We start from the raw sequence: 23,816 nt of genomic DNA, 5'->3' as shown, positions 1-23,816 counted from the left end.
GCGTCCATTGCCATAATCAAAATCTGAACCAAATGCCTCGGAACCATATTCGAGAATCATCTGGGAAACTATGGTTACTGAGTCACAATCCCATTTTTCTAGTAAAAATTGAAAACAGCAGCCGTTCGCGCTGCTTGTAAAAGAAGTCCAGGTACCCACTTCACCAGAATACTTGAGGCGGAAAGGGAGCACTCACACATGAGCTTATCGACATTACATGATACATCTACCTGGATAATTCACCTTCACTTTTCCGTCATAGGTGACAGAATGGAGGTAAAAAGACAATCACCTCCCCTTTCATTTCCCATTAGAGACGTTTTCCTCCACGCCAAGACAAACTCCATGGTACCTGCAAAAAACAATCCACACTTCTACACATGGGCACAAATGGCCTAACACTCTTCTTATATCCCTTATATTCCTTCCCTCATCTTCTCTTTTACTTCCATTGCAAAACTAACCAACTTTGAAAATATTAATGTGCACAATATACAAAGAGAAAGAAAAGCTTTTTTCTTTTTGTGAGGGTTTTGGTCCCTGCCGCTCTATTTATCTCTGTCCGTTATCTATGCATATTTCTCCGATGGATTTCACATATGGTTGTTGGCTCGTGTGACCCGAAATCGACTCCTTAGTAAAATCGCCATCTGGGTGTTTTTCAAATCCATATTTTTGTTGTTTTGGGGCGATTTCTGGGTGGGGGTTTAGATCCGCAGAATCCCCACTAGCGGATGCTTTTATTTCAGGTTAGAAATCTCTGTTCATCATCTGCTGTCTTTCCCCTCTTTTAATTGTCTTGGTCGCTGCAGTGGTTCTACTTATATCTGTTATTGGGGCATCTTTATTAGTGATTGTTTTTATGTGGATATTCGCCCCCTTACTGATCGCCGCTTTCTTACCATCAGTAAAAGTTTGCAATCTAAATTGAACAATGACAGTTTTTTACTTTATATTTTGTTTGTGCAGAATCATTGTGAAACTGGGCCTTTTCTTGTTGACAATGCATTTTGCGGTCATTTTCTCATTTCACTAGAGGAAAAGAATAAATCAGTTAGTGCTAGCCTTGTAGGTTACAGTACGAGACTTGTGTTTGCAATAATGTCTGTGATAAAGTTCTGAAAAACAAATTTGCCTCGTCTAGTCACATGTGTCAATGGCACTTCCTGAAGGGGCAAAGAAAAAGGATGCTAGACTGCCATGTTGAGCTGCTACCAATGTATGGCGGATTTTGCATCTGGTTTTGTCAATGTTCTTTGTTATCAACCGATGCCTTGTGAGTTGGGAAGAAGTATCACTGCCCTGCTGACCCATTTTATTTGTTCTTTTGGCAGATATACATATAAGTAGGTATCTCATTGTTGTAACAAAGTTTCTTTCTATTTGCACTCTGTGATGTTCTGTTATATTTGATTCATTTTCTTGGGATGAATTTAATTAATCTCTGAAGCACATTGAGTTAATCAGCATTCTGTAATCCACAGCAAGTTGTAGTGATATTGATAAGTTCAAGAGTTGCTTGGTAGCCGTATTCTCTCTTCCTTCTTAATAATATTTTTGAAAAGAAGTTCAAGAGTAGCTGATAACTTGTCATGGCCAACAATTCAGTTCTTTCTTTGCTTGATTCTGTAAAACTTTTGTGTAGTCTTGTTATAAATTAATGAATCAGAGAAGTGAAAGTTAGAATTTTGTGTACTTGCCTCTTTAGTTTGATTCAAGGGTTAAACCTCCATCCTACTCTTGATAAGTGAAGCATCACCGAACTTGTTTTTTCATGGAACTCGAGATGCATTCATCCTGTGGATCTTTAAGGCTAAGTTGTTTTAATAAATTTATCTTTTTCATTACTTTATGCAGGAAACCACTGTGATTCTTGTTCACTGGGAGGCACATTAGACAAATTGATTCGCCATTTAGAAGTTTGGCGTACTTCTTTGGTTGTGTGGAATATATGGGCTGAGCTGGGCATTTCATGGGAGGTGTAGAGGACTATGAGCCACCCTCGAAACGTGTAAAAGTGTCCTCAGAAGAATTGAGCCTCTCAGCCAACAGTTTTGTCACTGGGCCAACCACCTGCTTTTTGGGAGATTCAATGGCCAGGCCGCTACCTTCCCAAGGAGATGAAGAGATGGTTGGTTCTAAAGGAGTTATCAAAAGAGTGGAGTTTGTCAGGATTATTACTAAGGCCCTTTATTCTCTTGGCTATCAAAAAAGTGGGAAACTTTTAGAAGAAGAATCTGGGATTCCCTTACACTCATCCATGGTCAATCTATTCCGGAAACAAGTACTTGATGGGCAATGGGATGCGAGTGTTTCCACATTGCAAAAGATAGGTCTTTCGGATGAAAATATTCTAAAATCTGCTTCTTTTTTGATATTGGAGAAAAAATTCTTTGAACTATTAGAAAATGACAAAGTCATGGATGCTCTAAAGACACTGAGGTCCGAGATTGTGCCACTTGGCATAAATACAAAACGGATCCATGAGCTTTCAGGCTGCCTTGTATGTCCTGCCCCGTGCGAAATGCTAGGACTCAACAGTCAAGATTTCATTAAAGTGAACTTACGTTTGAAGCTTTTGGAGAACTTGCAGAACTTGCTTCCTCCCACAGTTATGATTCCAGAGAGGAGGTTAGAGCATTTGGTGGAACAAGCATTGAATGTGCAGAGGGAGGCTTGTGTCTTCCACAACTCTTTGGATAGTTCTTTGTCGTTGTACTCAGATCACCAGTGCGGAAGAGACCAAATTCCTTCACAAACCGTGCAGGTTTGAACTCTTGTTGTGATTTTTTTTCCTCCTTATCTTAATGTTGATAACACAACTTAGTTGTCCTATTCCTCAGTTTTTTTACTTTGCTCCGTTGTCTTATCTTGTTAAAATAATCGTTTTTTGTGTCCATCTGTTAAGATATTTGTATGTTTTTGTGCAATGGAAAAGGTGTGGGGGTGCAGGTGGGCATGTTTTTAACTCATCAAATGTTAAAATATTTTTGGGATTAGGATCTACTGGTAGAGGCTCCTCTGCAACTAGTCTGATGGAACTTCAATTAAGAAGTGGAGATGTATGAATATGATTAAGTTCTATTGTATGTGAATGAGCAGGAGACATATGATCAGGTACTTGAGTGTTTGCTGACCTTCTTGGACATGTTAAAAGTTTCTTATTCAGGATCTTGGTGTGATCCTTCGGTATCAACATGAGAGGACCTTAGCCCTTCAAAACTTGAATTTTAATGAGTTTTTTTGGAAATAAAGCCTGGGATAAGCAATAATGATGTAAAAGAACTGTCAATGACGTAGCTGATTTCTAATGGATTCTTGATCCAAAAACTGTCAATGACCTAGATAAAAGTATGTCTTATCTGCCTGAAATTCCTATGACAAAGGGTGCTTAAATTTTCTTTTTTTTTCTTTTTGTAATAATGGATAACAAGTTTTGACTTTTCTGTGACATATTTGGTTTTGATATGGAAAATTTTGTACCTTTGTTTGGAGCAGGTGTTGCAAGCACATCATGATGAGGTATGGTTTCTGCAGTTCTCAAATAATGGAAGATACTTGGCCTCCTCTTCCAATGATCGTACTGCTATTATATGGGAGGTAACCTTTTTTGACTCAAATGTTGAAGTGGAATGTTCAAACCTTCTATTTTCTTGTTGTAAGGGTAGGATAATATGTTCTGTTCACTGCTTGATTATTGGTTTAATTTTACCTGCTGTATATCATAAAACCTTGTTTCAGTCCATCTTTACTTTTTTAGTTCCTTTGTTTAGTTTCTTTTTGGGAGCTAAGAATTTAAACTATGGGTAGATTGGCTGAAAGTTGACTAGAGGAAAATAAAATAAAACTAATAGTGCCTTCTGGTCTTTCTTATTTCAAGTATTAATTTTCTCTTTTACAAAAAAAATATTTATTTTCCTCCTTTTTTTCTTTTATTTTTAATGAAATCACAACTTTTTATTGTTTTTTTTTGAGAAAAAGGTGTGAAAAAAAAATAAAAAGTTGCTGAAATTTATTGATTTGAGAAAAAAATAATAAAAAATAGAAGGAAATCTGGCTTAGTACCCTATTACAGATGCCTGAACCAAATCATAGTGTAGCAAAAGTTAAGCAAGGTAGTCTTTTATCTGGGTAAAGAGCAAAGCCAGAGCAACCCTCTTAAATCTTTTTTTTTTTTTTTTTTTTAGTACTGTCTATCTTAACTAATATTATCAGCATCTGAATTGGCATTCTGAAGAATGGGACCACAATTACAGATGCTTCCTTCATTTCCTTTAATAGCATAACTGTACATCCATTATTTACTAGATGGTAGTGTTGGTTCCTTTTGCCTGGAGGTCTGGTTTTTTGTTCACTAGTCTTTTCTGCTTAGAGTAGCTTCAATAGTGCGCCGCCCCCCCCCCCCCCCCCCCCCCAAGGTTCCTGTGCAGATTGAGGCTCCAGCCATGAATGCTGGAATCAAGAGGAAGAGCCTCAACAAGCAACAACGAGGGGCTGGCAACAAAGCTTCAAATCAGTGGGAAAGAATTCATTGGAGGACCATCTCCATCCACCAAGCCTGCTAGAACTGAAAGGATGAGCTGTTCCCATTACAAAACAGAATCCCTGATTGGTATATAGGAATCAAGGTAAGAGCGTTTCTAAGGGATAAGCTATGGTCAATGATATTCTGTGGCCACTAGCAATTATCATCTAACTCCAGCATAGCATTGATAGAGTGCCTCCAAAATCTGCAAAGCGGTCTAGTGCGGAGAGCTTGATTCACGGTACTGATGCTTCTAACTCAAAGACCTCATATTTTTCTTTGGAAAATAGATCTAATCCTATTTTACCAAATGGTGCTTGAAACCATCTGACATAACCCTCCAAACGAACCTTGTCTTTAGCGACAATGCTAGCCGGGCTTGGTAGGGAGGACATGAAATCGGAGGGGAGGCCAGCAAGGGAGTTAAGATGGTAAGGTTACTGGCTTTGGATAAAGTCCTACCTTTCCAAGAAGAAAGACGGTGCTCCATTTTATGAAGGACAGGAAACTAAAGAACTTTGTTGGGTTAGCAAGGGAAAGGAGGGTAGAGTAGGGGCAACTGTGAGTAGTGATGGTGGTCATGTTGAAAAACCAGTCTAGGGGCATTTTGGTTATTTCACCTTATTGTCAGATTCATATTTCTTTGTAATCTTGTTCCCCATGTTGAATTATATCTGCAGTTCAAGTTTCATGTACATAGGACATATAGAATGGGAGATATAAGGAGTTAGGTCATTAAGTGTAAGTGAGGGGCGTTTTTGTAATTGTCCTAATCATCTTAATTAAATAGAGATGGGGGTCGTGCACGACCCTCAAACAGCTTATTCCAAGAGCTTTCACCCATTCTCCTTTCTCCCCTTTTCATTTTCTCTTCATCTCTCTCTCAATCTTTGATTTTTTTCATGGTATCAGAGTAGTGAGATCACATCTCGGAAGGTCCTTTGTCAGCAAATATCATCTTTTGAAGAAGACGATCTCCTAGAAGAGGGGTTTCTCAAACTTTTTAGTACTTGTTGGTAAAAACTCAATCTTTTCATCTTCTTTTTCTGCCATCTAGGGTTACTGGTTTATTGTTCCTTGAGCAATTCTCTATGATTTGACTATCCTGAGGGTTTACTGTGCTTGTCTTGGGATGTGAACCACCTATCCCTTCTTGCATGTGTCATCTTGTTCTAGGCTGACATCAGCCCTAATTGAAGGTTCGTTGGGATTATTTTCTTTCAAATTGAGATTTGTGTAGTGATTAGAGGTTATTAAAATGCACATATCATATTTTTGCCCTAACCCTAATTTTTCAATGTGAGGCCCACATCAATGGTCTATAAGAAGTATCTTGAGAAGTGAAATTGGGTAGATTTGTGATTCTATACAATCAATATGGCTGCTTTAGACAATTTTCAGGATACGATGGAAAGGACTATTACTATCACTTCTGAGAAATTGATAGGTTCAAATTATCTTAGTTGGGCTAGACAAAGTTCATTAGGGATGATCGTAGAATATAGCTAAGTCATTACTTGGATTGTCAACAACATTGATTCTACTCAATGGAATCAAGTAATGGATTGTGAGACTGCAAAGGCTATGTGGGTGTCTTTAGAGTCCGACTCTATATGCTCAAGAGAGCAATCTTTCATAGGTGTATCCATTATGTACAAATTTCGTTGCTTGAAAAGAGGAAACAGAACAGTTAAAGAGTGCTATAGTTTTTTTTAGGAATTTTGCAGGAAATTAATGTTTACCATCCATGCACTATGGATGAACGAGAGTTAAGAAAACAACAAAATCAGTTGCTGGTAGTAAAATTCCTCGATGGTTTAGGGTGCCAAATTTGATGGAATCGAGGCCTAGGTCCTAGCCTCCGATGAGATTCCCACTCTATCCACAACCTTTAATAGGGTTATGGGAGCTGAGTAGACAATTGTGCCTAAGGTGGGCAAAGATGCTAAGATGGTTGAAGCTACCACTCTTAATACCTTAGACACTGCATCGGGCTCAACAGATTCTTCTAGAGGACGTACAGGTACTGGTAGAGGTAGAGGTAGAGATGGCTCAGGCCGAAGAAGAGGTCGCATGGATGGTAAATCAGAAAGGAAATGTATTCATAGATGTTGGATTAAGTTTGGAAAACCCACATAGGGAAACTCTACTACTCATGATGGTACTGGGAATGTGTCTAATGTTGGTGCATCTGTTACACCTAAGCCCCAATTATGAAATGTAACAGTTAATTCAGCAACAACAGTAGATTGCACATCGTATGGCTTAGATCTCCATTGCTTCCTCTTCTACATCTGTGGCTCATGCTTTTGTTCCTACTAACACCGGGACCAGTTCAAGTATATTAGCTTTCCATGTGCGTCCGTCACCATCCTGGGCTCTCGATTCAAGGGCTACTAAGCATATGTAAGGTATGTCATCTATATTTTATGACTTGAAGGAGTTCTTGAATATAACGCATGTTAATCTTGCCAATGGGTCTATTTCATCAGTTCAGGGAGTGGGTATTGTCACTCCAGCGTCATTCATATCACTTCAGTCAGCCTTACTTGTTCCCAAATTTCCTTTGAATCTACTGTCTGTAAGTCAGTTGGCAAAGTCTATAAATTCTTCCTTAACTTTTTATCATACTCACCGTGGTTTTCAAGATCACATGACGAGGAGGACGATTGGTTCCGCTCGTGAGATAGGAGGATTGTATTATTTGGTGGCCCACCTACCAGATAATACCTTACATGCGCTACACTCAACAGACTCACCCTTATGGTGGCATCTCTGAGACTAGGTCATCCATATCCAGCAAAACTAATTCAAGTATTTTCAGAATTTCTTTCTAGCATTTCCTTTCAATGCGTCATGTCAACTGGGCAAGTATCACATAAGTTCATTTTTAGTCTCTCTTCATAAGACAAAAATTGGGGTCCTTGTTCTATGACTAGTTAGTTTGGTCATATGTATTTTATTTCGTTTATTGATGATTTTAGTAGGTATACTTGGATTTACCTCCTTAGGAGAAGTCCGAGGCTTTTGATGTATTCCTACTCTTTTATAATAAAATAAAGAATCAATTTGTTGCCTTAGTTAATATTCTGCGTCCAGACAATGGTCTTGAATTCATGAATCACAAATTTCATATTTTTTGTCAAAACCAAGGGATCATTTTTCAAACGTCTTACGTTTTTACTCCTCAACAAAACGGAATTGTTGAGCATAAAAATTGCCATTTACTTGAAGTTGCTACTATGATGATTCATATGAATGTCCCAAAGTCATATTGGGGTGATGTTGTTCTTATTGCATGTTTTTTTATCAATAGGATACATTCTTCCTTTAAAATTCCTATTCAGGTTTTGCTACCATCTCCTTTATTTCCAGTACCACCCCGTGTATTTTGCTGTGTCTGTTTTACTCATGTTTTGGGGCCATCCAGGGATAAACTATCTCCTCAAGCTATCAAGTGTGTCTTTATAGGATATATTCGGACACGAAAAGATTACAATTTTTTTTGTCCATCTACTAATAAAACATTTGTATCCGCAAATGTTACATTTTTTGAGAATGTCTTATTCTTTGAATCTACTTCTTCAGAGATTGTACTTTTTGTTCCCTCTGGATTAATCATTCCTCTCCCAATTGATTATTACATTCAACCTTCACAAGATCTCACTGTTGAGAAACCATTGAGGTGTATTGATGTTGACAGGCAAAATCGCATAAGGTTCCAGACTCCTCTCTCACATCGGGCCATGACACTAAGTCGTCTCAGAATCTTGAGGTAAGTGATTTTACACCTTCCTTTTGCACTCCAGAAGGGTGTAAAAAAAGGTACTCCGTCTCATTTGGCTCCTTATTTGATAGTTAATGAAAATTTGCCTTGTGAATCTCTACTTGCACTATTCCTTCTTCAGTGCAAGATGTTTTCTTGTCTCCCCAGTGGAAACAAACCATGGATGTAGTGATGGTGTTATGGTCCTGGGTTATGTACTTGGCTTTCCGCTACCTAATAGGCCGGTCTTTTGGGTAGCATTGGGTAGGTCTAGGGGTGGCTTCAAACCGAGCCGGCTCGATTCTGGCTTGGTTCGATTTGGTATACCCGAATCTCGAGCCGAGTTCGAGATCTGGGATCGGCTCGTTTAAATTAACGAGCTGAGCTCAACCGAATCAAGGTTCGGCTCGAAAGCTTGCGAGCCGGCTCGTTAATTTAACGAGCGACGCGGGATTCGGGGGAGTAGGGACCGGAGCGCCAAGCGGAGCGAGGGGGGAAAAATTCTTCCTCCCCTCATCACTGCCGAGCCCCTCCGGCCGTTGTTGTGGCCGCCTCTGTCGGTGTCGACAGTTGCCTCGCCAAAAGACGGACAAGGATCGTTCTGGTTCATAAAATTGTCGGAATCTCGTCCAACAAAACCAACTTTATCCTTTTTCCATAATCAACAAAAAAGACAACCGCGAAGCTCAAAACCAGCAAATCACCATTAACCTCAGCCAATCAAACAGCAGATATCTCCATCCCAGCAGAAGCAAAACCCCAACTCTCCACCGGCGAATTGAAGACCCAATTTCACGCCTTCCTTTGCATCCAAACCATCATCCCCATAATAACCACCGACAGTCACCAAAAGAATCGACAACGATCGAAACCGGCGATAAAGAAGTTCAATCAAACCACAGCCAAAAGGAACCGATTATTTATACCAAAATTAATGCCGCAAAAATCCGCGGTCGGCGCTAGTTCCACCAGCCGATTTCTTCATATCTGCAGCAACAAACCCAAGGCGAATTCTGCCCCCCAAAAACCCAAAAAAGAAAATCACGAATCGAACAAAGGACAAATGGCAGCACCGTATGCAGGAAGGAAAAAAGAAATGAAGTGGGAGGAGACAGCGAAGGGAAGAGCGAAGGAAAAAGGCAGAGAAGAAAAGAAATGACAGGGAAAAAGCTGGTGCGGAGATTTTTTTATTATTCTATTGATTTCTTCTTAGCTTTTTTTACTATTTTTTATTTGTCGTAATTAAATCGCAAATCAAGACTCGAAATCCCTAATTTTTATGAGTATTAAACGAGCGGTGTGGTGCGGGGGATTTGGGGGAGTCGAGACCGGAGCGCCGAGCGGAGCGAGGGGGGAAAAATTCTTCCTCCCCTCGTCACCGCCGAGCCCCTCTGGCCGTTGCTGTGGTAACCGTCAAAGCTGATTTCACATGTGAGAGATCATAAAGTGTATTTTTTTTTTAAACTCTCCTTCCTCATGGCTCTTGAAGAAATTGAAAATAAATTTTAGTAGAAATAAGTTTCTGGTGTCTCATTTTTTTGTAAACATTTTTCTAATTGAAAATTCTTTTTAAAAAATCATATAATTTTTGAAGTAAGATTTTCCTACCAAGATGGGCTAGAAAACCGTATAGAGAATTTTTGATTGAGTATTTGACAGTTGATGTTGTAATGCTTTTAACATGAGGCAATTTTCATAGCAATTTTGTGTTTGACATTTTATTTGATTAAAAATTTATCGATAAGTATTGTAATATATTAGATTGATTATTAAGTTTTATTTATTTCCCTAGAAGAGGCAATAAGAGGTCCATTTAACTTTCCTAAGAAAATTTTAAAATATTTCTTGTAATTTTCTAATAAGTCACTAATAGTAATAGGATTTTATTTAAAGGTTTTTTTGGAAATATGTATCATAGGAAAAACATTTCTATTTTTTCCTAGAATATAAATTTTCAACAAGGGGCACTAAGGAGGCCATAGTAAATTTATGGCCGGATTCAAAAATTACAAAATAAGCTAGACAACATTTGGAGTAAAAAAGATTAATATTGGTCCATTCTAATCCATTATTGAAATTCAATCCTGAACTTCCACTATCATTCTTTTTTTAAAATGTATGCATAATTTTATATATAATTTATTTGACATATATTTTATATAGAATATTACATGTAGGTTAAGCTCGAACTCAGCTAGAGCTCGAGTTTGAACTCGGTTAAAATTATTAGGCTCGAGTTCAAAATATTTAAATCAAACTCGGCTTGAACAAGGTTCGGACTCAGGTGGATTTGATGCCACCCTTATGCCCAATTTTAAGTAGAGGTCATTCCCAATTTTATGTAAAATGGATGCATAATTTTATATACAATTTATTTGACATGTATTTTTTGAAAAATTTTAAATGTATATTAAAGCACGAACTCGAGACTTGTATTTTTTTAAAAGTTTTAAATGAATGCTGAAGCTCGAGCTCGGCTTGAACTCGGTTAAAATTATTAGGCTCAAGCTCGAGTTTGAAATATTTAAATCAAACTCGGCTCGAACATAAGCAGGTTCGGGCTCGGCTCGGCTCGATGCCACCCCTAGCTAGGTCCATAACATTTGTATCAGAGCAGGTGCTACGTCGCGAGTACGACTCCCGGCGTGGATGCGAGAGCGTCGCGCAGATCTCGGCACCCCTCCGAATCGCCAGTGTTAGGCCGCCGTGGACGTTGGCTCGTGAAGGTGGGTGTATTGTTATGGTCCTGGGTTATGCACTTGGCTTTCCGCTACCTAACAGGCCGGTCTTTTGGGTAGTATTGGCTAGGTCCATAACAGATGGAAGCATTGGTAGATAAGGAAACTTGGTAGTTATGTGATTGACCTCTGGAGGTTGCAATTGTTGGTTGTTGATGGGTGTATATAGTGAAGTATAATGTAGATTCGTCCATTGAGAGATAATATATCTTTGAGATTTTTCTCCATTTCTGCGCCTATCCTCTATTCAGATACTGGTTTCTGTTGTAGTGGATCAAGGATGCTCTTTGTGTAGCTCGATACCAAATTTTTTTCTTGTATAGTGATCTTGAAGAGGAAGTGTACATGGAGCAACCCCCAGGATATGTTGCTCAAAGGGAGATGCGTAAAGCATGTAGACTCAAGAAAGCTATTTATGGCTCAAAATAGAGTCCGCAAGCTTGGTTTGAAAATTTTAGTCAAGTGGTCATGTCTATGGGATTCTCTAGAAGCCATTGTGATTACTCCTTATTTATAATGAAAAGATCATCTGGAATTATTGTATTACTGGTGTATGTGGATGATATCACTCTGTCAGGTAGTGATATTTCTAGCATTGAAGAAGTTAAATCCCACTCGGCAACACACTTCCAAACTAAGGATCTACAACTGCTAAAATACTTTCTGGGGATTGAAGTAGCAAGAAGCAAAGGAGTTGTCTTGACACAACGGAAATACAAACCTGATATGCTACAAGAATATGTTCTTTTGGGAGCCAGACCAATTGATACACCGATGGAGGTTGGACATGATCTCCATGACGATTAGAGTGCAGGATTGAATGATAAAACAATGTATCGGAGATTAGTGGTAAACTTATATATGCTATAGTTACTAGACCAAATATCTCTTTTGTGGTGAGTGTAGTGAGTCTATTTATGAAGCATCTATGTAAAGTCCACCTCGAGGCAGCATAGAGAATTTTACGATATCTAAAGGGAGCACCAAGAAAGGGTCTTTTCTTTAGACCTAGTGGTCATTTGAAGATTGAACCTTTTTTTAATGCTGATTATGTTGGTTCCAAATTAGACAAGAAGTCAACTACTGAGTACTGTGTTTTCCTTGGGGGAAATTTAATCAGTTGGAAGAGTAAGAAACAAAATGTGGTGGCTCGGTCTAGTGCAAAAGCAGATTATAGGGCAATGACTCACAATGTTAGTGAGATCAGTCTCACAGGAGTTAGGGTTCTATCAGAAGAAACCTATGACCATTTCTTGTGAACCAAGCAGCTACCTTTATTGCCAGTAATCTAGTTTTTCATGAGAGAACAAAGCACATAGAGGTAGACTATCATTTCATTTGGGATGTTGTGATGAAGAAGGCGGTAGTCACCCCGTATATTTGATCTAGTGATCGGCTTGGAGAAGTTTTTACTGAGGCATGGGAAAAAAATGTGAATTTGTAAATTTTTGTGACAGGTTGGGCTTAGTGGAAGTAAGGCTCAACCAGCCAGACTGCCTTGCCTAGTAGAAAAGAGAGGAATGATTCTCACGATAATGTTAGACAGGAGCAGCAAGAGCCTTGCTAGATTCCAAATAGAAATCAAGTGATGAGGACCACCTAGGAAGCAAACGAGATTACTACTTTAACCCAGAACTGCCATCTCGGCCCTAAACCTATCTTGCTAAGGAGATCATGCAGAAAATTCCAACATACTCAATCAAAAGTTCAACCAGCAATTGTTACTGGGATCCCACAACATTGGTAGTCCCTTCCCTTAGTTATATGTTTGGCATTCTTTTTTTCTTTCTTGATTTTTGGTCATGCTCTGTATGCATTAGTTTATGAAAGATATAGCAGATTCTGAAATAAAAAAACATTTGCATTTCAGATGAACATGTCAAGAAATTATGATGCTGCTGCTGCATGTCCAGTAACTTTATTTCCCTACTTGTTCTTAATATTGACTTTTTTACTTTATACTTACCATTTCACTATTCTTTTCATTTGCAAAACGACCCAAATGCTTGTGCTTCTATGAAAATATGAAACTAATCCAAGCGAAACTAATTGTGCGTTTTGATGTTGTAGGTTAATGAGGATGGCACAGTAGTAGAAAGGCACACCCTTGCTGGTCATCAGAAGCCTATATTGACTGTAGCATGGAGCCCTGATGACCGTCAGATTCTTACATGTGGGATGGAGGAGTCTGTTCGCCGCTGGGATGCCATCTCTGGTGCATGCCTCCATGTTTATGAGAAATCTGGGCTTGGCCTAATATCTTGTGGATGGCTGCCCGATGGAAAAAGGGTACTGTCTGGCTTGACAGATAGGAGTATCTGCATGTGGGACTTGGATGGAAAAGAGGTGGAAACATGGAAAGGGCACAGGACCCTTAAGATCTCAGACATGGCTGTTACATCTGATGGTCGTCAGATAATTACAATGTGTATGGAAAATGGAATTCTGTTACTCGAGAGGGAAGCAAAGCAGGAGAGATTGATTGAGGAAGAGCAGACAATAACTTCATTTTCCCTGTCAAGAGATGATAAATATTTGTTGGTAAATCTTATAAATCAAGAGATTCATTTGTGGAGCATAGTTGGGGAATTGAAACTTGTTGCCAAGTACAAAGGTCATAAAAGGACCCGATTTGTAATAAGGTCTTGTTTTGGTGGGTTTAAGCAAGCTTTCATTGCCAGTGGAAGTGAGGATTCACAGGTATGTGGTTTTTATGCCTATATATCATCAATATATGGTGCTTTATTGATGGCTTTAATTTTTATTGCATATTCTAACTAACTCATAGAAAATATTGCATCATTTTTCTGGCTCATGTCAAACTCCAACACTATAGAGTCCTTGAAAATCTGAATGATATGTTATTCTTTCTGGCTCTATAATAAGTTTGTATATGAGATTAGGTGGTGACTGATTTAGTAACAAAGATATTTACATTATACGTTAAATTTGCATTCAAAGCAAAATTAGGCTTTTGCTCAATTTCCTTGTCACTTTCTCATCTTTCTTCGATAGAGAAACAGAAAATTTCTATTTGTTTGTCATTTAAAACCTTATAATAGAGAACTTTCTATTGTCTTGCTCTTTTGGGTACCCGAGAAAACTATTGTCTTTCTATAGAGTCCACCTTTATGGAGGTGCATTTGATGAGCTTTCCTTTATTATGAGTAAGCATTTCTATGTTGGGATTGGATTCGTTGTCTTCTAAAATCTTAACTTCCATCAATACTGTGCTTTTGGTTCTACCCAACATGGATCAGGGTCTTGGATCAACTCTAACCCGAACTAAGAAGCCATATTTCTAGCTAACAAAGATGGGGATTTTCCCTCTCTTGTACACCAACCCACCAAGTTTGTAGGCAGTATCTCTACCTCTTTTTCAAGTTTGGGTAGCTCTCAGTCTGATGTGGTTGCACACACTTTTTCTCTGATTGTAGTACTCAAGACTTCAGTGTGAATCATCATTTGTTATAAAAGCAAATGCATCTTCAACTGTTGAAAGATAATTTCTTGTAAGGTTTTTGCATCTCATGTATCATGATAATGGATGGTAATAGATTGTCCTTATTACTAATTGAAGTGTCTTGTAAGTATATTTCAGAGTCCATGACTGATGCTTAGGCTAAAGACATTTGAAAATATGCTGTTTGATGATGTGCAATCTTAGTCAAGTGATTCACTTTCCTCTTAAGTATGTTGGAGCTGTTGAAAGAGTGGAGTTCCAAAAGCTTTTAATTGCCCAGGGTTTAGGGTTAGGTTTTTGGCTGTTGAAAGAGAGTCCTTATCGCTAATAGCAAAAGGCTGGCACAGGTTTAGAGGTGTTGTCCATAATTCCTTTGTTTGTGTGTGGTGTGAAAAAACATGGCAACACTGTGGATCAGGCACACGAAACTACTCTGCCTTTGTCTGGATCCTGGTGCTTGAGGTACCACAGTGCTCTTTGCCAATGATGCCTTTGTTTGGACGTTGAAGCGAGAGGCACGGGAGAGCTGTTAGAGCCGTTTGGAGTCTTTAATCCCTCTTTAGTATGGATTGCTTTTCTCTTTACCTCCTTTTCACCCGTACAATTTCTCTGTGCTAAAAAGTCCGTATAAAACTGTAGTTTGTAAGACTGAACATTGAGCTACCTTTTGTTTCTTCTTTCTTGTTATTAGCTTTGCCAAGTTACAGGAGGGACTCGTTATTTGTAGGTTTATATTTGGCATAGAGCTACGGGAGAGCAGTTAGAGGTGTTGCCTGGGCACTCTGGTGCTGTTAATTGTGTCAGTTGGAACCCAGCAAACCCACATATGTTGGCGTCAGCCAGTGATGATCGCACGATTCGTATCTGGGGATTGAATAGGCCAAGCCTGAAAAGGAAGGAAGCTTACAGCAACGGGGTGGCTCACCATTGCAACGGCAGTACCTTATGATTCAAAATTAAAAGATCAAGTAGGTGACAGCAGGTAATTGCATTCTTCTATAAAACCTGGTTGCCGATGTAAATTCTCCCGTGTATCCATCTATGATTTGGCAGCTGATGGCAAACAAATGTGTAAAGTTGAACGCTCTCTCTATCTGCCAATAAAACTGTATTATGACCATTTTTTAGTTCATCTTTTACAAATTTATTTTCTTCATTGAAAGTGTCGTAGGGAATTGAGGCTTGATTCTATTCACTGCTTTTTTGCCATTTCCTATTTGGTCTCTCTCTCTCTCTCTTTTAAGTTTCTGTCTGGTTATGGTATCTGGAACCTGGGATGGTTTGTAAGTTTCTTCTTGTTACTGCGTTTTGTATTCACCTTCCTACGTTTTTTGCATTCCTTTTGTAGCAACAATTCAAAAGAGAGTAAAAGAAAGTTGCAACAGGCTTTATTGTTTCATCTTAACAACGAGCAATTGAACTAGAAAATAAGATACATGACATTTCTTGAACACAAACCAGGTTTTTCTAGCTTTGTTGCACCGTTAATAAAGACTATAGAAAGAGAGCTAATGGCAAATTGTGTCCCCCTGTCCTCCCGCCTGACCTCTCATTCTCTCTCCTCTCCGCCTCATTCGCCCTTCAGTCCACCGTGGCTCTCTCCGTCTCATCCATCCAGACATCAGAACTACACGCCAAGTGCGATTCCCTCTTCTCCCGCATTGCCGCCATCTCCGCTTTCCTGTCCCTTGCGCTTGCCTTCAATCCCAGACTGTTCATCACCGAGATTGCCCTCGCCGGCTCCATCTGCCTGCAGGGCTTGTGGGTCCTTCAAATGGGGCTCTCCCTGTAAAGGCCTTCATCCCCGACGGGTGCCATCGGCTGCTGGACCTTGTCACTGGTAAAGTGTGATATCGAGGACTCTAAGCTTCGGGCCGCCGCGTTGCTGGATCTTGTTTTTGTTTTTCATGTCATATTTGTCATGGTGATTGTTTTGACCGCAATCATGTCCAAATGAATGCGTTAACAGGAACTCAGGCCTGAAATTTTGACCTTTTTCTTGTGGGTTATTTTATGAGGAATTTTCGAAAAGGATCATCCGTTGTTGCTGTTAGAATACATTCTTTTTTTTCTCGAGCTTTCCGCATTTCTGATCATTCAATCACATTACCGGTAATATGAATGTGAAGTATTGCGAGATTCTCACTGTGTACAGGAAAAATTACTGATTTTTATAGACATAGGGAGGTTCTCAGTATGATCCGTGACTTGCAATCTTGTTTTTATCTCATCGTATATAGCAGCACTTATTGCTATGTTGAAGCGAATTAAATATAGATTAACAATGAAGACACTCTCTCTGATCTGTTGTATGTTTTGAGAATCACCATGGTTTGCTATTCATTCAGATGCTGAACAGGCTTTCTTAAAAATTTCTATCCTCCACAAGTATGATGGAAAATGAAATTGCTGCTCATGGGATTAGCTACATCAATGCTTTTCTAAAAGTTGTATTGGCTAGTTATGTAGTTTACATGGAGAATTTTCTTGGTTTGCATCTAGCCGTCATATATTTCTTGGTTTAAAGGTTCTTGCATCAGAGATAGCTAGTTTTGACTTTAATCTACTAGCTCTATTAGATAAGAACCCACTTGGGGAAGGTCTTGTTTTTCTTAAAAGTGCAAGCAAGAGTTGGAAGAGAGAGATGTTAAGAAGTTTGGGATAAAAGAGAAGGGGCAAAAATAGAAGTAAAGTAGAAGAAGAGAGGGAGAGAGCAAGAAGGAAAAGAGAGAAGAGGAGAGAAAAAAACAGAAAGGAGAGGTGTTAGGGCACAAATTTGAGAGGGGAGAATCAATTAGGATTACATAACTCAAAGGAGAGATTATAGGAATTAAAAAATTATATCAATTAAAAATAAATATAATTTTGTAGGATCTTATCTTTATCAAGAAGATGGGGTATTTTCCTCTTTGTACCCTCATGCCTCATAAGCCTTAGGCATTTTCCCTTTTTGCCCTCATTCTCCATGTCCCTTAGGCATTTCCATTTTTGCCCTCATGCCCCATGCTCCTTGGATATTTTCCCTTTTTTCCTCATACCACATGCTTCTTGGATATTTTCCCTTTTTTCCTCATGCCCCAAGCACCTTGGATATTTTCCCTTTTTACCCTCAAGCCCCATGCCCCCTTCTTTCTTGGAGGTGGCACCACTTACTATTTTGTAGTGGCATTTCTATTTCTCTTTCCTTTTCTTCTTCTTCTTCTTCTCCTTTTTTTGTTTTTTTTTTTTTTTTATCTTCTTATTTTGGGGGTAAATTTTGAGTCTCTATCATTCCTCCCCTCTTGTAGCAACATTGTCCTCAAGGTTGAAAGTCGAGGAATTGTAGATGGAATTCATCCTCATGTGTCCTAAGTGACAACCCCTAGATTTTCTAGAAATAAATTAAACGACACCCTCTTTGATGATCAACCTTACCCTCAAAGTTGAGGTACTAAGTAAACATTGTAAGAACTTGTCTTCAATCTCCCAAGTTGTATACTTCTTGTTAAGCTCGTTTTGCTTTTTCTCTTGTGATATGTTGAGTTGGTGTTTGTTGAGTATGGGGGCAGATCCCGGTGCAACCAAACTTCTTTTTGAATGACAACATTTTGGTCTTCGACAATGGTGGGTGGTTGTACCGAATGAGAGGGTGATACATAAGTGGTGCATGAGGGTGGGGATGTGGTTGTTGGTATGAATGAGAATTTTCTTGTTGGGACGGGTTAGGGTTAGGTTTTGAAAAGTTATTCGAGTTGGGGTTGAATTATAAATAGGGACATAATGTGCGGTGTAATTTATGGAAGAAATAGGATGGGGATTGTCATGGGAAAGGGTAACTGGATGAGTAGTTTGGTGAAGAGGATTAGTTTGGGGAAGAGGGAGCAACTGAGATGGATGGAGAATATGATGGAGTTGGCTGAGTTTTATGTGGATAGAACATTGGTGATCTGTATAGGTTAAGGTGAGGAGGAAAATAGTGAGAGTTGTTTTTGAGATGTAGAGTGAATGATTGGATTCAGGGGTTTGCTTAAAGGAGAGCCAAATTGAGAGTGAAAGTGGGAGTAAGCGTTTTGATGTGTGGGGAAGGTTTGGGCTATTTTGGTATTAAGGTAGGTAGTGATGGGTAGGGGTGGCATCGAGTGAACCGAGCTCGAAGCTGCATATGTTCGAGCTGGACTTGATTTAAATTTATCAAACTCGAGCTAGAGCCTAGCCCATCCTCGAGCCTAAATTGTAATCAAGCTCGAGCCCAAGAATTTAACTGAGTTCGAGTTCCAGCCTATATTTAAAACTTTGCATAAAATACATATCATCTAAGGTGGAACTTTTTACCCGTCTTCATAAAGTAAGGATTTTTGTCAAAGTTTCTCTAGTTCCCTAGTAATAGAAGGTATTTTTTATGGTCATATCATTGTTCAGCTCTAGTAAGATCCCTCCATGGATATTTCTTCACTTCTATGATGAAATTGTCGACAGGTTCATACATTGCGTAGCGCAAATTCAATGGTTGACTCTTTAGCAAAACGTGGAGTTGATCTACAAGACCTTATCATGGCAAATACATTTCCAGTTGATGTTTGAAGGGTAAAAGTTAGCCCCACCGTATCAAATATGTCAAATAATCCTAGAATTGGAAAGAAATAAGAAACTAAGACTCAACCAACCTCACAGCTTAAAGTTTCTTGATCCACATATGCATTAATTATAGAATAATTAACAGTTTACAAAGAAATAAGATATATCTTTTACCCTTCAATTACAAAGTAATTGTTGTTATTTATGCTACTCAACAACGTTTTAGGCAGTTAAAAAACTATAGAAAAATTAACTTAAAAGAACAAAAACCTCATAACAGTTCTTTTCTCGATTAAACTAGAGAGTCACTGAAAGAAACAGAAACAATACAGAGAGCACAGGGGCTCAAGAAACTGGGAAAGAAAGGTCCACATGTAACCCAAATGAGTACAATGCTGCATTGATAGAGAACTCAATACACTATTAAGAAAAAAAACAAGAAACCATGATATTCTAGCCTGATGGCATTCACATGCACATATTCTCAAACAAATGGTTAACACTATAACAGATACATATATCGTTAACTAACAAAGACAATCCTCAGAGCATTGATTTTGTCCAAACTATTGAAGGCTTTCTCCGTGTCGGTGCTCCTCATGAAGACCACTCGAGCACGACCCAAATCTTCTAGCACTTCTGTCTCTAATTTATTAAGCTCTCCAAATTTGTCAAATATTGTAATCAAATCTTCATTTGAAGGGAAAGTGGTACCTTGGCCAAATGTCATGAGAATGGTGGTTGGACCACCTCTGTTAACTTCCTTGTGGTTCGCCTCAGTATGAGAGTAAACATTAGCACTGTCAAGTGTACCAACTTTTTCATAAGCTCTCTCTCTCTCTCTCTCTGGTTCTCTTCTTGGAAGTGTCAGAATTCTCTTCTTCTCCTAGCTTCCATTTTTTATGTTCAGCTTTACCTTCGGTCTCCTTGGTCCCTTTAGAATGTTTATTTCTCGGCAACATAATATTCTTGGGCTCGGTGAATGATGACATCTTCTTTCAACCAGAAGATCCTTCTCATCCACGTTGATCGCTTATTAAAGATTGAAGAGGAAGAACATCGATCTTCCGATTTTTTCAAGCCTTGAATCCCCGAATCCATTCCCCGAACTCCGAAGGTTTCTCCTGTCAAATCCCTGATTCCACAAAATGTTGTTAAGTAATGAGCCGGCTCGTGAGCTTTTGAATAGAACCATGGTTCGCTCGAGCTAGGCTCGTTAACTTAAACAATCCTGATCTCAATCTCAAATTCGATTCAAGATTGAGATAAATCAAACCGAACCGAGCCGGAACAGAGCCGAGCTTGAGCTACTCGCAAACTGGCTCGGTTTGATGCAACCCCTAGTGATGGGGTATATGGGTGATGTTTGGAATTGATTAAGTTGTTGTGGTGAAATTGTAGATGAAACACGTGGAATATTGTGAACAAATAATTTAAAAAATTTTAAGTAATGGGGGAAGAAAAAAAGAGACCTAGGTCGAATGAGCTCAAGGAAGAAAAAAGATTGACCTTTATGACTTTGATGGTGATATCTCATTAAATATACCTCAGAATACTAAAATTCATTTTGATCCAAAAATGAGACTGAAAGATTTTTAATTTGGTATATACTTTGATGCGTAAATCTCTCACCTTTAATTGTTTATGGTAGTTTTATTTGCTTTATTAAATATCAAAACGTTAGTCGACTCTGATAAGTATCTCTTTACTTAGAGATTAGATTGAATTGAAACTTGTGTATTCCAAAACTAGACTTGAAATATCTTTCATTCAAGTATAATATTGCAACATAAAATATCTTTCTTATGAGGGATATGAATTCACAAATCATTGAACCTATAGTGTAGCCGAACTAATCTTCTCTTTGGCTTACGACCAAGACAGAGGTCTCAAAGAAAAATTGCTCTGATACCAATTAAAAATAACCAATTGTGGAAGGTCCCTATCTTTTCTTAAATTTCAAGGAAGTTGAAAGAGAAAGGTTAAAGAGGGTTGGAATAAGAGAGGGAAGAAGAGAGAAGTAAAGTAGAGGAAGACATTTAGATAGAGAGAGAACTAGAAGGAAAAGAGAGAAGGAGAAAGAAAAGAGAAAGAAAAGAAGAGAGGAGAAGTGCTAGGCCATGAATTTGAGAGGTGAAAGATTAATCCTAATTACTATTTAATGACCATATTGTTCTTATAAATTAAGGTTATACCTTTTGTATCTCTCTTACACTTCAATTATATCAATATCCTTAAAAAAATTCATTTTCGCATAAATTGTGTTTTAAGAGTATAAGGGGGCATACTTTTAATTTTATGTATTCATGTAACTTGGTGATGACAAATACAAGAGATTTCAAGGAAAGGAGAAAAGAGAGAAACTTTAACTCTTGGGAGAGAAAAAAGAAGAAACCATGAGAAAGAGAAAAAAAAATAGAGAGGTGTATGAACGAATTTGAGCCAAAAGGAAGAGGCTTGAATGCTCTACTCCATGCATTGAGGTTTTGTGCGAAGGTGTTTACAATGAATATAATGCCCTTAGGGCTACATGCTTCAAAAGAAAAAGGATATAAGAGGATAGACACTAGCTTGCATAATTACAACTCTATGTCATCTCTATGAAAGTTCTTCTTATTTACTAGCCATGCTACCCCTACACACGTGGGTGTCTTTTAACACTCCCCCTCAAGCTGATGTTTGTAAATTCATTTTGCAAATAATCTTGTGTGCTTGAAAAAGAAATTTTGATTGCTTTGATTTGATTCATCTTCTTTTTGTTCTCATCTTGCTTCATCTTGTTTCCCCATTAATTGGTTATTCTAACCATATAAAACTTGATCACCACAACACGTAGAATTTTACATTGTTGGTTACCACTTTTTTGTACTTCTTCTTCTACTTGTCCCCTCTAGTTGGGGATATCTTTGTTCTTTACCAAGAGACCCAACTCACACAACATAATGGTGAGAGAAGAAACACTACTCCTAGTTATACGACAAAGCTCTATACACCAATCAAAATAGCCATAGTCTAAAATACACTCTACTCAATTTTAATGGCAGAAAAATATGCCAACTTTAGGGCACAATAAAGAGAATACTCACTTTCTAAGGGTAGCTCAAACGAAAAATGCATCTAGGGAGAATAATAAAAAGACTTAACTCAAGTTGGATGTTAGGCACATTCTTATACTTATTTTAGGTAGTGGGTCTAGGCATTGCTTTGAAATGATAAAAACATTAGATGATAAACTGAAGAATACTAGAGGAAAACATTTTTTAACCGAAAGGAGGCGACTATGCAAAACTCATACTTCCAAAGTGACTTTTTTTAAAAAAAAACTAGGGGACACTAATATGGTAGAACTTAATAAATTTGACCAAGTATAATTTTTTGGGGGTGATCACAATTTTTGGTGTTAACTATGCGGAAGATACACAACCAAGTAACAAAAAAACGTAAAACTTGAAAATAACATCGAAGCAAGATAATGCATACCTTGAATGAGCACATCATGAAGTGATTAAGTTTTATCAAAACTCTCTAATTAAAAGAGAAATTTGGCTAAAACAAACTCAAATTTTAGGAGAAAAGGAAACTCAATTTACATCAATGCATGGAGAGATAATAGGAGAGAAAATGGGGGGATGTGGAAGGAGAGATTCTTAACATAAATGACATTTTGGTACTTTGAATATCAATATTTGAATCACAAACAGTTTATTTCTCAAAAAAAAAAAAAAAAGACTCAAAGAGCTTTAAATTGATACTAAATTTGACATAAAAAACCTTCATTCTTGAAACTTTTATGACTTCTTGATTTTATTTGTTCAGTAGCTTGACCCGTGCCAACTCCAATGTGAATATCTCCTTAAATATAGATCAAATTGACATAAAATTTTCTCCTTATGAAACTATACTTCGATGAATTTCATATAATTATAAATTTTTTCCATAAAATATACTTATTTTGAGATAAACAAATATGATTGATTTCAGACTCTTTAATCTGGCTGATCTGAGTACTCTTTCTTCTTTGGCTTACATGACCATTGACTCTTCCGAAATTGATATCTCCCTCTATAAAACTAAGATTGAGAATTGGATGGATAGGTAAGAAAATATACTTATAAATATTTCTTTTGATATATAATTCTCCATATAAAGTCTCGTTATCGATAACATAATTGAAGCTTTTTACTGTTGCTCGAACCTTTCTTGCAATCAAACCGTTGCTCCTTGAAACATCGATTTCTTTTTGTAGAAAACTCAGATTGCCAAAAAACAAAATTGATTTAGAAAGTATACTCAAAGATATTTTTGAAAATATATAATTTGTAATATGAAAAGTTCTGTATGGAGGTAAGAACACCAAGAAAACAATGGGTACTAGGATAAGAAAAAAAGAAAAAAGATAGAATACGAACTTAAACTGCTAGAGTTGATAGATTAGAAAATGATCACATTATCTCTATAAGTTGGCCGAGCTAACTCATAGAAACCGCTCTAATATCAAGGGAAGGATGGAAGAGAGAAACTCTAATTCTTAAGAGAGAGAAGAGAAGAAACCGTGGAAAAGATAAGAGGAAAAAAGAGAGAGGTGTATGGATAAATTTGAGCCAAGTGGAAGAGGCTTGAATGCTCTACCCCATGCTTTGATATTGTTTTTATAGTTTTGTGAATATTTACAATGACTACAATGTCCTTAGGGCTACATGCATAAAAAAAAGGACATATGAGGACATACACCAACTTGTATAATTACAACTTTATGAAAGTTTTCCTTAT

At 38.0% G+C, this 23,816-nt stretch overlaps 1 protein-coding gene across 4 annotated transcripts; it reads left to right on the top strand.

Annotated features, from left to right (window-relative positions):
• The first annotated feature begins 186 nt into the window (after positions 1–186).
• Positions 187–15,717, top strand: LOC137951511 (WD repeat-containing protein 26 homolog). Of its 4 annotated transcripts, none has more exons than XM_068798208.1 (5): positions 187–276; positions 1,858–2,767; positions 3,499–3,600; positions 13,100–13,729; positions 15,220–15,717. In XM_068798208.1, exons 2-5 carry the CDS (start codon positions 1,973–1,975, stop codon positions 15,439–15,441), a joined length of 1,749 nt encoding a protein of 582 aa, XP_068654309.1. In that variant the 5' UTR covers positions 187–276; positions 1,858–1,972; the 3' UTR covers positions 15,442–15,717. The 4 variants fall into 4 exon arrangements, with proteins under 4 accessions (XP_068654309.1, XP_068654312.1, XP_068654307.1 ...); XM_068798211.1 differs by lacking the exon at positions 187–276 and adding an exon at positions 381–749 and having other exon boundaries at positions 15,184–15,271; XM_068798206.1 differs by lacking the exon at positions 187–276 and adding an exon at positions 386–749.
• The last annotated feature ends 8,099 nt before the right edge of the window (positions 15,718–23,816 follow it).

This window comes from Aristolochia californica, unplaced genomic scaffold (genome assembly GCF_029961685.1).
Source record: "Aristolochia californica isolate CCGP_79_NKW_82.1479 unplaced genomic scaffold, dmAriCali1.0.hap1 SCAF_15, whole genome shotgun sequence".
Taxonomy (NCBI): Eukaryota; Viridiplantae; Streptophyta; class Magnoliopsida; order Piperales; family Aristolochiaceae; genus Aristolochia; species Aristolochia californica.
The sequence above is the reverse complement of the archived record's forward strand: the minus strand, read 5'-3'. Positions and strand labels throughout refer to the sequence as shown.